Source organism: Danio rerio, chromosome 11, assembly GCF_052040795.2.
Source record: "Danio rerio strain M-AB ecotype USA chromosome 11, GRCz13ab, whole genome shotgun sequence".
Taxonomy (NCBI): Eukaryota; Metazoa; Chordata; class Actinopteri; order Cypriniformes; family Danionidae; genus Danio; species Danio rerio.
In genome coordinates this window covers 32,855,369-32,868,164 of record NC_141031.1, presented here as the reverse complement: position 1 = coordinate 32,868,164, position 12,796 = coordinate 32,855,369, and the positions used below count along the sequence as shown (strand labels likewise).

Sequence of the window (12,796 nt, the reverse complement as noted above, 5' to 3'; positions counted from 1 at the left end):
TCCAGTTATTTTTCAATGCAGTCACATTTATTGGCTTTCTCTATGCACAGTTACTAAGCAGTCACTTGAGCTGGCAAGAAATGGTTCAAATTTACAATGGAGTTCCCACAATGTTTACTAAAAAATAAATAAAAGGACCGAGAGAGTCGCACAGCTCAAAAATATACAAAGGCTTGGAATTAATGTAAACTTTTAAAACATTTTACAAAATGAAACAATTGTATCTTTTCTCTTTTTTCATTTTTAAAAAGATCATATGTACATGTTTATACAAAAATACAAAATGAGATGCATCTTGTCTCTAGACATTTTCACTTTAACCCTCATTTTTATCTGCCCATCAATTAGCTTATCACAATTTGTAATTACTTCGCATCCGTACATGTTTGAAACCCTTTGGCAAAACAGACTGTGCTTCTCCGTTAATGCAGAGTAATTCAGTAAAATGTGTCTAGAAACGTGTAAAATGGAGAAATATTCCAAGATGGATTTTGATATTTGAAGTACAACTATTCTGTGTAGTGTCTTTTTGTTTCAGTTTGTCCTTTCTTTATTGATATGAACATTATTAATGTATAGTGTACCTGTTTAAAACAGTCCAAAGCTGCGTTGAGGTAAAATAACTATACAGACAACCCACTTTTTTGATTTCCCTTAATTCTTTTCTTGAAGATTCTGCAAATAAGGCCAAAACCGACTGGTAAGCTTCACTACATGGAACTAGGTTGGTACTGCAAATGTGGCTACTTTTGTGTGTTATGAAAATAAAGCAAAAGACATATTCATTGCTACATATCTGGATTTTCGAGTTGTCACGAGTGTTGTTTTCATGACTGCTTTTGCACCATAACCACAGAGTGAAAAATATGAGAAGAAAACCGATGATTTCAAATGACTTTTTTTTTCTTTCTCCAAGATGGCAACAATGACAGATTATGGCCTGGGTATAAGAATTCAAAGCACCAAAATGTTTAACTACAGTTGTATAACATATAGTATAGCTTATTTGTTCAGAATGCAAGTTTACAGCTAATTAGAAATGTTTACAAGTTCGGTATCTTCATCATCGGCTGATACACCCCTGATATGAAATATGTTTTCTTATTTTATTTAAATAAAGCTTTATCGTTATTCTTTCCCAAATTTATTAACAAAATAAGTCTCTGGATAAAATATCCCATAATTAAAAATATTTTTTTTCTATTAAACGTTGCAATCTAAAAGAAGATTTCATAGATTTAATTCTAGCATATGGACACGAGGGAAAAAGTAGTCTGTACTTCCAAAAGTCTGTAATTATAAAGCAAAGCTAATTGCGACAACCTTCACACAGGGTTGTATTAAAGGAGAAATAAGACGTGGCACATTGCAGCTCCTATTTTATGAGAAAATATCTGTTAGTTCTGTTAGTGTCTCAGAATATTCTGGAAGGTTTCTCTACTGGTATAAAACAATAAAAAGAATCAACTTCTCAAACCTCTTAGACGTGACAGTACATGACAAACCAACAACAGTCCAGAAAAAAATATCATAAGTCAATCATCCATGTATATACAGATGAGCAATGAACTTTAAACTGCAGGCCCTTCGCAGTCATCTCATCCATATCCCAGAGATTCAGATATAAACCAGTACTCGCTTTACATTAATCTCTAAATATAATTCTATCATCACTTTTTCCGCACTCCGTTCTCTCAAAACTCAACTATACACAAATAGTGCTTCATTCGATTAGATTGTCCATTTCCTCCACTTAAGGGAAAAAAAGCTCAAACTGTGTATACAGTGATGTAAAACTGCAAACCTTATACATTTTACACATTTACTGAACATAGCACATACTCAACAAATTCAAGTGAAGGTGGAAACACGTTTTAGGTGGAGATCATGTGACGTGTTCTAGTGTTTTATTGCATGCTACACAGAGGATGAAGAAACTAAATGACGACCACAGTGAAAAAGCGTTCATCAGAGACGGATGACTCAAAAAATAAAATAAAATCAATCTTTTCACAGCTTGTCACCTTCCCTTCAGTGGCACAGTGTAGGCTTGACAAATCTAGCTAATTCCTATGAGTTTTGAACTCGGAGAAAACCTCCAACTCTGAAGTGGTTCACTTTAAAAGTGAATCTGTGAACGGTAGAAGGGAACAGTATGTTTGATTTTAAAGGTATTCACAGAATACATGGAGACTGAGGTGAATTTTCTCCAAAGTCCTCGTTTCTTCTGCGGTCATAAAAATCTTCCATGTTGGTTGGCTAAGTAATTATACATGATGACACCTGAAAACATGTGACAAAATTACACAACCCAATTTGGGTCTTTGAAGAAAAGGTCGTACGTGGGTAAAAGGGTTGTTGGAGTGCTGTTTGTCAAAGATTCAAACAGCAAGAAGAGTCTCTCACACACCACAGAGGCTCCATTACTCTAAACTAAAACTGGATTATTTCTGTTTGCTTTCCTTGTTTTTTTTAACAGTACATCCAGGTTGTATATTTCAAGGTAACCAATTTAAGTGCAAAGGAATCAATGGTTTTGCAAACCAGTCCATTATGTTCATAACATATCTGGCTTTCTTTGTCTCAGAAGTCCTTCCCCTTGCACATCCTGCTAAGAAAGGCCATGGTGCGATTGTCCTCGGAAAAGTTTAACATCGACATGGTTATGAAAATTTGTGATGTATGATGGAAAAGAACTGATTTCTTTTATATTAAAAAACATTTCAACACCTTTTCAAAGAATGACAAGTAAATAATTTTCTGAGAATAAAAGTGTGGGACTATGATAAAAATAAAAACATTCCTTGATGATCAATACATCATTCAGTAATTTAAGCCCAAATTTTCAGTTGACCCACAGAGTATAAAAGGAGCTTAAGGAAATCAATGGCATGGGAGAAAAGGTAGATCATAACATGTGTACAGCACTCTCATACAGTTTTCAGTGTTTTCATATTATAAAAAGATTTATCATTTTGCTAAGTGGTTAAAAAATGATTATACCACTAGGAGGAGCGGTCATCGTGTGGACTTCCATCCGAGTTCTCAGTCTCTCCTTCTGATATGGCCTGCATTGGGGCAGTGTACAGCCGACTCCGCGTGCTATAGCGACTGCTGTTCGCTGCAGGTGGAATTCTAGAACGTCCTTGTCTGGAGGCAGCTGACATGGTGAGTGTTTTTGGGGAGAATCCCTCACTGTTGGCCTTAGGGAATGGACTTGGAAGTGGATCTCCACTGCTGGTGGAATCCAGTTGGGGTAAGGGGATCTCCTCTGGTTGCCTCATGGCCTCTAACAGCAGCTCTGCTTGAGTCTTGGGTGTGATGGGGCTCTTAAGGATCTCTGTAGCAGACATGCGATAACTTGAGTCTGTGCGACTACCCTTCTTAAGCAGAAGGAGTTTGAACTCCTCACTGGATGTACTAGACTTTTTGGCACTCCTGTAGATGGGTCCTGAGGCTCGCTGGGAGTTGTTTGAAGGAACTGGGGGAGCAGGGATGACCGGGCATACAGTAGGATTGCTTACAGGGGTGGTCACAGGTGGTACAACAGGCCGACCTTTTCCACTGACTTCCCCTGAATCTTTGCGTCCCAGCACTTTCCTTTTAGATCTGCAATCACAGAGTTGAAAGTGTTTGTGTCATGTTTAAGTGCAGGAATCAGTTTCCATTATTTTATGCAGGTACATCACCAAAATATAGGACATGGAGAATACACACCAGATGCTGCATTGTCATCTGAAACAATTAGGCTTACCTGTGTATCATAGCAAAAAGATCTTCAGTTGTGCGGAGTTTATTGGGAGATGGGAAAACATCATCATCAAGTCTGGAGTCATCGGTCAAAGGAGAGGATGAATTATCACTGGGAGTAGAGTCTGTCAACATGCAAAGCATTCATATAAAATTAGAGTTAATGTACCCTGACTTATCTTGATTTCTGTTACATCATTAGAGTGGCTTGTTAATCAGTTATTGGGCTGTAAGAGTTTAAATGCTGCTATCAAGAACTCTAAATTTCCCCCAGCACCACCTGTAAAGAGGTGATACCAGTTATTTCATGCATGTTAGACATTGGTTGTTTTGGAAGTAGCAAGTCACAGTACTCGCTCCGCAACAGCACTGCTCAACAGAAGTATTAGCAGCTTAACATACCTATTCCACCAATACCAAATTCCTCAAATATGCCATATTCCCTACTATAAAAGTTATCTCAGAAATTTTCCATGACAGAAATATAGCTAGGGTGATAAATCAGTCACATCTTATAAGCTGACATTTTAACAGGACAATTACCTTTACTGAAATAGTCCTCTGTATCTGGGGTTGACTCTTCTTCCCTTATGTCCTGTGAGGCACTTCTGGTTGCGACACCTGATGTCTCATAATCCTCCTCTCTGCCTTGTACATCGCTGATTGTGTAAGAATGCGATGCCTCTTGAGTTGAAACAGGCACTTTGTCAGGACTGTTGCACAGTACAAAATTGCTCCTCTGTATCTCACTATAAGCAGGGGGTGGCATTGTGCTGGCCAAACACATGGACTGTGTTGAAGGGTCTGGCCGCGATAGTTGATTCAAATCTTGTTTTAGTCTCTCTGGTGACAATGTCTTTTGCACATCTAGGCACCTTCTGCTGTCTTGTTCTTGCTGAAAACACTGAGATGACCTTTTTAAAGAGACTTCTTTTTCACAATTAGGGTCCACAGGAGTTCTGAAAGCAGTCATTGCCCAGTAAGTACCAGGACCAAACCTCTCCTGTCTCACTCTCACTTCTTCTTGTGGAAAAACAATGTTTTCCACCAGTGGAATCTGTGAATCACAAACCTGTGCAGCAGGGGGTTTGTAGGCTGGTGGCTTCCTGTTGTGCCTGTTGCTAGATGATGGGGCATCAGTTATTATTGTGGGACACTTAGGACGAGTTATGAGATTTGAACTGTCTTGATCAAGCCCTTGGTTGCCATCAGATGGTCTACATATAGATCGCAGTTGCACTGATCTAAGAACCGTTGGAGTAATAGCCAAATGGGCTGAGATGGGTGCTGTATTTGTTGCACTCTCTTTAGTAGAAGCTGTAGCTGCAGTGCAGGCCTCGGCAGCAGCGGCTGCAGTTGCTGCACTGCGAGCTTCTGCAGCAGCAGCTGCTGCACTGCGAGCTTCTGCTGCAGCAGCTGCTGCACTGCGAGCTTCTGCTGCAGCAGCTGCTGCTATGGCAGCTTTCTGCTTATTCTGGTGGAGGATGTGCATTTGATTTCTGTGAGGAAAGTGCTTACTGTGAAGAGCACTTAGGTCAAGGTGACTTGGGGGTATGGCATAGAAGTCAGTTTCTCTCCTACAGGAAATGCCTGGGTCTCTGACTGAAAGCTGTTGCTGCTGTAAGGAACAAAGTGAGGACTTCCTTTCAGGGACTTTGGGCTTCCTCTTCCCACTGGTTGGAGACAGGGGCCCTGGGAAGAAAGCAGAGGGGAAGGAAGATGTAGGTGTTTCAGACTGACTGGAATATCCACTGGAAGGGGACGCCAAGCCTGCCAGCTTTTCGGGAGAAGCAAGCTTAAATTCACTTTCAGGTGGAGGAAGAGTTGGGGAAGAAGGTCTGGACCTGGGTTGACAGGTGTGCGTTTCTGATCTTTCTGGTGACTTGATGCATTCAATAACAGTTGTACCTGTAGCAGAGCTAGAGTTAGAGAGGGACCGATAAGGATCATTTGATTTCAAGTCATTGTGAAGCCAGAGGTCTGCATAGTCTGCTTGCACAGCACCTTCATCTTTGAAGGAATGTGTGTCTGAGGAACTGAATGGGGAGGAGCAGTCAAGCATGTCCCTAACATTTTCCACTCCCCATGCACCAAGTGATTCAAGACCTGCAGTCTCAAGGTGCCCTGCAGAATCAGCCAAGTCCAGCTGCAGTTTCATCTCCCTGGAAGACAAGGGCAGTGGCAACTCACAAGTAATCTTTGGTTCGTTCTGCTCTGGAACGTTCACATCACTGCTTGTTTCCTTTAATGAAGAGCTACGTTTTGGTGGGGGTGGCTTGGCCTTTGGTTTTCTTAAGGAGAGACAGGGTCTGCCCAGTGTCCTGGTGGCTCTGTACTCTGGCTGAGGGTATTCAGTCATGCCAGGTGCTATATTACCACTTGGGCCACAGTCGGGGTCAATGGCTGCATAGTTGTAGTAGCTTCTGCTACCCTTAAGACCAGAGTCAAAGTGCATGGAGGAATAGAATCCTTCAGTGTCGACAATGTAGTGCATCTCAGATTTTCTAGCGGATGCTTGGTCACTGAAGCTCTCGTAAGTTTCCCCACTAGAATAACTAGGGCAGCTGACACCACTCTCATCCTCTCTGGAACGCTTTGGGCTGAAGTCTTGGGTGCAGGACTGATCCTGCTGGTCCTGGGCACAGTTCCACTCCCCATCACTAGCAGTGCTGACCCCTGCATCATCCATCTGATCAGTAGCTGATGAGGTAAATGAATTGGATCGTTGCCCCTGTCCCTGTGGCTTGTCTATGTGATAGGGATCAATTATGAAACCAGTGTTGTCATCTATGACATGGGACCCAGTATTCAGGGAAAGTTCTGAATCACAGTGTGAGGATCCCGTCAAGGGAGGGGAGGCAGCAGGTGGAAGAGTCTCGGATGTCTGCGATGGGCAAGTGGAGCTGCTTCCACTCCAGTTGCCACTTGAGGACTGGTGATCCTCTTTATGGTCAATCTGGCTGCCAAGCACTCCTGTAGTGGATGCAGAGTGTATGGGGCTGCTGAAAGTATCTGAACTAGAGGAAATCTCACAGCTCCCCATGTCTACTTTCCGTGGGAGTCTGGATCTGCCTCTCTCAATCCATGTGTGGTCAGGGCTCTCTGAATGCTGCATACGCTTAAGACTTCCAAACTGTAGCTCTGGCATGGCTTGGTCGTCAGTACTCTCTTCCTCATCCTTTGGAATTCTCTGTCCGGGACCTGGCAGGAAGTCTTCGGCTTCATATGGAGAGAGCTCCTCATCTTCCTCTTCATCATCTTCATCATCATCTTCATCATCATCATCATCACTGTCATCTTGGTCCTCATCCAGAAGCCGACCACCCTCACGTGGAAGGCTCCTAGAACGGACACGAGTGGCTGATGCTGCAGCATAAACCGTATCAGAACGATCCGGGAGGGAGGTAATGTTTCCAGTGGAGTGAGAGAGAGACGCTGGAATTCCCTGACCTCTTTGGGCACGGATGCGTCTTCGGGATGGAGCAGTAATCAAGAAGTCATCTGTCTGACAGCCCGAATCCTTAGTATGCAATACTCTGCCACTCAAGGAGAGCTCCTCATGCCACTCGTGGGACTTGTGTGGATTGGCGTGGATTATCACTGTTCTTTCTCTAGCAACAGGGGATTCGTCAGAATCTACAGAAAAATTAGAAAATCAAAAATTAAACTAGAAGTAAACTCAGATTTGGTGAAATGTGATGTGCATATGTAATAATGCAAAAAATAAACAAATACCCATGTCTTGTTGAACTCGTTTGGGGATCCCAGTGATCGTTTTTCGCCTCCTGAGTTTCCGCCGTCTCTGTAGAACCGATTGCGAGTGAACAAGAGAGCAGCGAGCACTGGCTTCTCTGTCAAATCCAACACCTATGAGAATAAATAACATAGACCTATAGAATTAACTAAGAATGTGCCATGGATTCCGTCAGCTGGAAATGGAATTAATAGTATAATCTGAAGTATGAAATTATTTTGTCTTTCATATTTGAAATTTTTAGTCTGTACTGAATCTGAAGTAGTTGCTTTACCCGAAACATTTATTGGAATGATACAGGATGAAATCACTTGAGAGTCATTCTTTATTCTTTCTTCTGGAGTGGGAAGAGGCAGGGCTTTAGACCAGTTAGTCTGTTTGTCCAGGGTGGTAGGTGCATTGGGAACAGGACATTTAGGCCTATGGCTCATCACTTGTAGTTCTCCATCCGTTTCTGTGTTGGTTCCAGCCTAATATTGAACCATATTTGAATGGTTAGCTGTATTAGGATCCAACTGATGATTTGATATACAAACAGAGACGGTAAACACACAGTTGAATGAAAGAATACAGGATCACAGATTTTATACAGTGGCCCCAAAATTGTTTTAGACACATTTTGAGTCACACTTACTGTATAAATTTCCATGAACTTCAAACATACAATAAATACACATTAAAGTAAGCCAAACAGAAACAATGGTAGACTCTTTATCATCCAGTGAAGACATTTATTCATTTTAATATGACTTTAAGCTCTTATACACTGGAGCTCTTTGTCCTTTTTCATTAAGAGGTAAGAAAAAATATGCTGTTTGTGTGATGTTTAGATGAATATGTAAATATGTTTCTTTCAATAACAAAATAAAAGCTGCACTAATCTACAATTACAGCAGTAAAAAAGCAGTTAAAAACTGAATAATATTAGTGATGGGAATGTTTGGATGACCTTTACAATTTGTTTCTTAAATCAAATTACGCCATGTTTATTTGCAAAGCACTTCATACAGTACACTGCTTTAAAACAATTTTTTGTTTTAAACTGGCATCAGTGTTGCTTCCGATTAGACTTACACTTCAATTTTTATTATCAAGCTCTTCTGTGTCTTAAGTTTTTAATTACAGACATCTGACCTTAACTGACTACAGGGAGGATATATCCACCTCAAAGAAGGAGGAACCTCATACTATGCCTGATACTGTATGAAATCACAATGGAACATTATGCTTTTAAAGGTGTTACTTAGAGCTGGAGTGAACTTTACCAGAAGTCTTTTTTTATTTTAACTTTGAGCAAGTTGTTTCAAATTCTAAATGAAATTCGTTTGGGCCTGATTTACTTTTTTTAATTCACAAAGTATATCAGGGCGTTTAAGTGTCCAAATACATTTTGGGGCCGACTGTATGAAGAAAACATCTGCATACATACATGTATTGCCAAATTTCCACTTTTCTGTGTTGATAAGAAATGCAGCTTTGATTATGAGGCAGAGAGCAAAACAGAGGAACAGAGAAAAAATGAAAGATTCAAACACAGGAAAACAGAGAGCAAGACTTTTTTCTATGGCTCAATGTCAAGAGCTATTTCTTTAAAACAGTAAAAAAAAATACATGCAAATGTATAAAACAATGTATTTCATTAGGGCCAGGTTCACAAATACTTTAGAAACTTTGCAGATGATTTTTTTTTAGATATGGAGGAAGTCTTGATCCAAACTAATGCTAATGTTAGAAAAGGAGAAACAGAAATGGTTAGGAGTTGGAGTTAACAAACAGCCTTTACAGTTACAAAATACCTTTCTAATCCAGGGAATGAAGTAACAACACTGAACAGGGGAGGGGGAGCGGGAGCGCTGATACTAAAATTAAAAGATGGAAAACACAACTAAACAAAAGGCAAAATAAAACATCTCATACATGCTTTCAATAAAGTAAAAATAAAGGTCTGATGTGATGTTGCATGCTGTCAGGGAACAGGGACAACATTTAACACAAAACAGGCTTTTTATTGGAAACTTGTTTTGATATCTACAAGTTGAAATAAAAAATGGTGATCTAATGGAAAGGACGTTGCTTAATATGAATGTTATAGAAGGTTTTCTTTCAATCTGGCATCCTTTAAAAGTGGTAAAGCCTGTTCTTTAGGGGGGAAAGTAAGTCAGTAGTCCTGTTTTGACATCACAACAGTGATTTAATTTACCTTTCTGAGGACAGGTTTGAATTCAGAATCCTTGGCTGGTCTCTCCTGCAGAAACAAAACCGATCAAATACCCAGAATAATTGCCATTTAACTTAAATGCTGCTGCCCATTTCATTCATATGCTTATGAAAGTATGTCTTATAAAGTGAAGTTTATCTATAAACTAATTTCAAGAGGATCACATGCTTATGATTGCTTGCGGCTGGTCCCGCATTATTCAATTTATGATTCACCAATCAGAAGATTCCTAGGCCACTATAAACACCCTAAGTTCCATATAACAGCCATCTTCATTTTGAAGAATCGCCCTTCCACCCCTAATCCTCCTCCTTTTCAAGATGGGTGGCACGGTGGCCCAGTGGTTAGCACTGTTGCCTCACAGCAAGAACGTCACTAGTTCACTAGGTTCTAGTCCTTAACAAGCCAGCCAACGTTTCTGTGCGGAGTTTACACGTGGGTTTCCCCCGGGTTCCCCAGTTTCCTCCCACCATCCAAAAATATACAACTTTAGGTAATTGACTAATCCAAATTGTCACCATAGACATGCTTATAGTAAGTAGCTATCTCTTAAGAGCAATCACTATCTGTTTATTAGCTACAAGGGAGTTCTCGAGATCTGCCTGAGCTCAAACTCCCCTCTTGCCTTGCAAACGGGAGCGAGCCCTGGGCTCGAGGATCTTATGAGCTCAGGGCTCTCTCCCAGGACAGCATGCCAAACAAGCTTTATAATCAATCAGCAGCTAAGTGTGAGCTCTTGAAAATATGTAAAGCATATGATACATAGCCTCCTTATTCACCCAGTATACTGTAAGATTTGTTTTTAATTTTAACACCTAATAACCAACTTTTTCTTAATTTTCTTGGTCAGCTTTTAAATAAACGCAAAATGAAAATATCAAAAAGACATGCAACTCAACTCTTATGATTTGTGTCTTTATCTGGTCTCTGTATCTGAAATATGTTTGCAAGTTCATTATTATGGAGTAAATGATGACGTTTCAAAAAACAGATACTTGCTTTTTTTGAAAAAGAATTTCCAGCATACTGAGTGTAAAAGAAGCAGTTTTCACAATGGACTGACAATTTAGTGTAAAAAAAATAGCAGCAGACTGAAGATCTGCTAATAACTATTATAGAAATATTTGATTTTTATTTAATCTTCATATTTTTCAAGCAATGAATGCAGGGAATGATGAAAATAAACAATGTGGACAAACTGGACGCTGAATTTTATATACATGTAAAAACTTGGCATCCAATATTTAGTTTAATATAATTTTTCATAATTATACTTGATGTTATATTCATAAGAAAAAATGAATATAAGAAAAAAACACTTTCTTAGGACTTTTTCTTTTTACTTTGTATGCATATAAGCCTATTACAGGAGACCCCTAAACACAACAGAATAAGGAACGTCTATTACAGCATAACACAGGCACTTAAAAAAAACACCATATGAAACATCAACATATTTTATAATGGGATGGTATCACAGATGGCATCCACAAGACAGCAAAAAGAAACAATTTACCTTCCTCTGGATAGTTTGCACATCACTCTCTCTAACGCTCCTCTCCTGGTGTGCATGGCAGGACAGAGAGTGTGCAAGCTTAGGCCAAAGTCTTATAAGCATTGATAGTTACATTTAGAGCTACGGCACTTCTAAATCAACATAAATTCTGGGATAAACAGTGGAGGGTCAAACCAATTTTTAAATAGTAACATGACAAGTACAGTTTCCAGGTTATAGCTTCGACTCGTTTGAATTGAGAAACTAAATTTGAATAGGCATTTATGACCACTGTTTAGCCATATAACAAAGTTAAGAGTTAGTTCACCCAAAAATTTAAATTCTGTTATTTACTGCTTTTCCTTATGTCAGTTCAATCTCCTGAGACCATTCGTCTTTGTAACAAATTAAAATATTTTAGATGAAATCTGAGAGCTCTCTCATCCTCTATAGACAGCAGAACTCTTGAGATATTTACAGTCCAGAAAAGGAACCAAAATCCAAACATTTCATGTGACTTCAGTGGTTCAACTGGAATCATACGAAGCTCCAAACACTTTTGTGTGGCAAAACAAAACTCTGACTTTGTTTGCCTATATTTACTCTCCCACAGAGTGCACGTTTACAATGAGGAAAATGAGATATTTCCAATAAATTCAGCAGCACACACACGCATTGCATTGGCATAGTAAACACACACTGACCTGACATGGGAGAGTAAATATACACAAACAAAGTCATATTTACAGTTTTGTCTTGCCACACATAAGTATTCTCAGAGCTTCATTTGATTACAGTTGAACCACTGAAACAACTTTGACAATGTTTTGGTTCCTTTTCTAGACTTGGAATGCCTCATAACCCTTTCTGTCTAGGATGAGGGAGTTCTTGGATATGATCTAAAGTATCTTAATGACAATAAACAAAGGTATAAGAGGATTGGAATGAGATGAGGATGAGTGATTAATAACAACATATTTTATTTTGGGGCGCACTAACCCTTAAAGTCAATATTTGACAAAATCGTGATGCTCACTACAGTCTCTGGACTTGCTGCATCCCAGAAACCAATATTTTATTGATTTATTAAAGAAATTTTTTTAAAGTGAACCACCATCTGGCCATCTAAGATTAGGCATGGATATGAACATTATGATCACACTAAAAATACACTAAAATGCTGCATTCCACAAAAACCATTTGTGTTGTATCTCATTTAATTTAAGTGGATTGAACATTAATATTTAAGTTGTCACCCCCAAAAAACTCAAGAGTTGTGTTGTTTCAGCTCATTTAAAAAAATAGTTTAAACAAACAGCAGACATCATTGTTTGAGTGTAGTATTAAAGCTGTAAGTGAGTCTGATTTAGACACGTGATGTCAGACTCAACAAGCATATGACCTTTGGAGCTGCTCTACATGTTCTTGTGTGTCTTACCATGCGTGAATGTCGACCTCTCTGCTCTCGCCGTCTGAGTTTGTGAGTTGAAGGGAAGGTTGGCATTGGCGGTGCCACAGATATTGATATAGTGACCCGACTGCGCTCTCTGCTGGTTGAACGCTGACGCTGCTGCTGGTC

At 39.6% G+C, this 12,796-nt stretch overlaps 1 protein-coding gene across 24 annotated transcripts in view; it reads right to left on the bottom strand.

The window, feature by feature from the left end:
- Positions 1-5: 5 nt before the first annotated feature.
- Positions 6-12,796, bottom strand: part of nhsb (Nance-Horan syndrome b (congenital cataracts and dental anomalies)) — a 90,236-nt gene continuing 77,445 nt past the window's right edge. For 6 of the 24 annotated variants that reach the window (XM_087273880.1, XM_087273859.1, XM_087273861.1 and 3 more), the window contains 9 exons: positions 12,656-12,795; positions 11,239-11,283; positions 9,705-9,749; positions 9,301-9,363; positions 7,779-7,974; positions 7,486-7,617; positions 4,294-7,386; positions 3,755-3,875; positions 6-3,609 (listed from right to left, as the gene is read on the bottom strand). In XM_087273880.1, coding sequence (XP_087130006.1) covers positions 3,006-3,609; positions 3,755-3,875; positions 4,294-7,386; positions 7,486-7,617; positions 7,779-7,974; positions 9,301-9,363; positions 9,705-9,749; positions 11,239-11,283; positions 12,656-12,721 — 4,365 coding nt within the window. In that variant the 5' untranslated portion in view covers positions 12,722-12,795 and the 3' untranslated portion in view covers positions 6-3,005. Of the gene's footprint in view, positions 3,610-3,754; positions 3,876-4,293; positions 7,387-7,485; positions 7,618-7,778; positions 7,975-8,933; positions 8,979-9,300; positions 9,364-9,704; positions 9,750-11,238; positions 11,284-12,655; position 12,796 lie in introns of all 24 variants that reach the window. The other 18 variants (XM_087273860.1, XM_087273862.1, XM_087273874.1 and 15 more) reach the window with 5 other exon arrangements.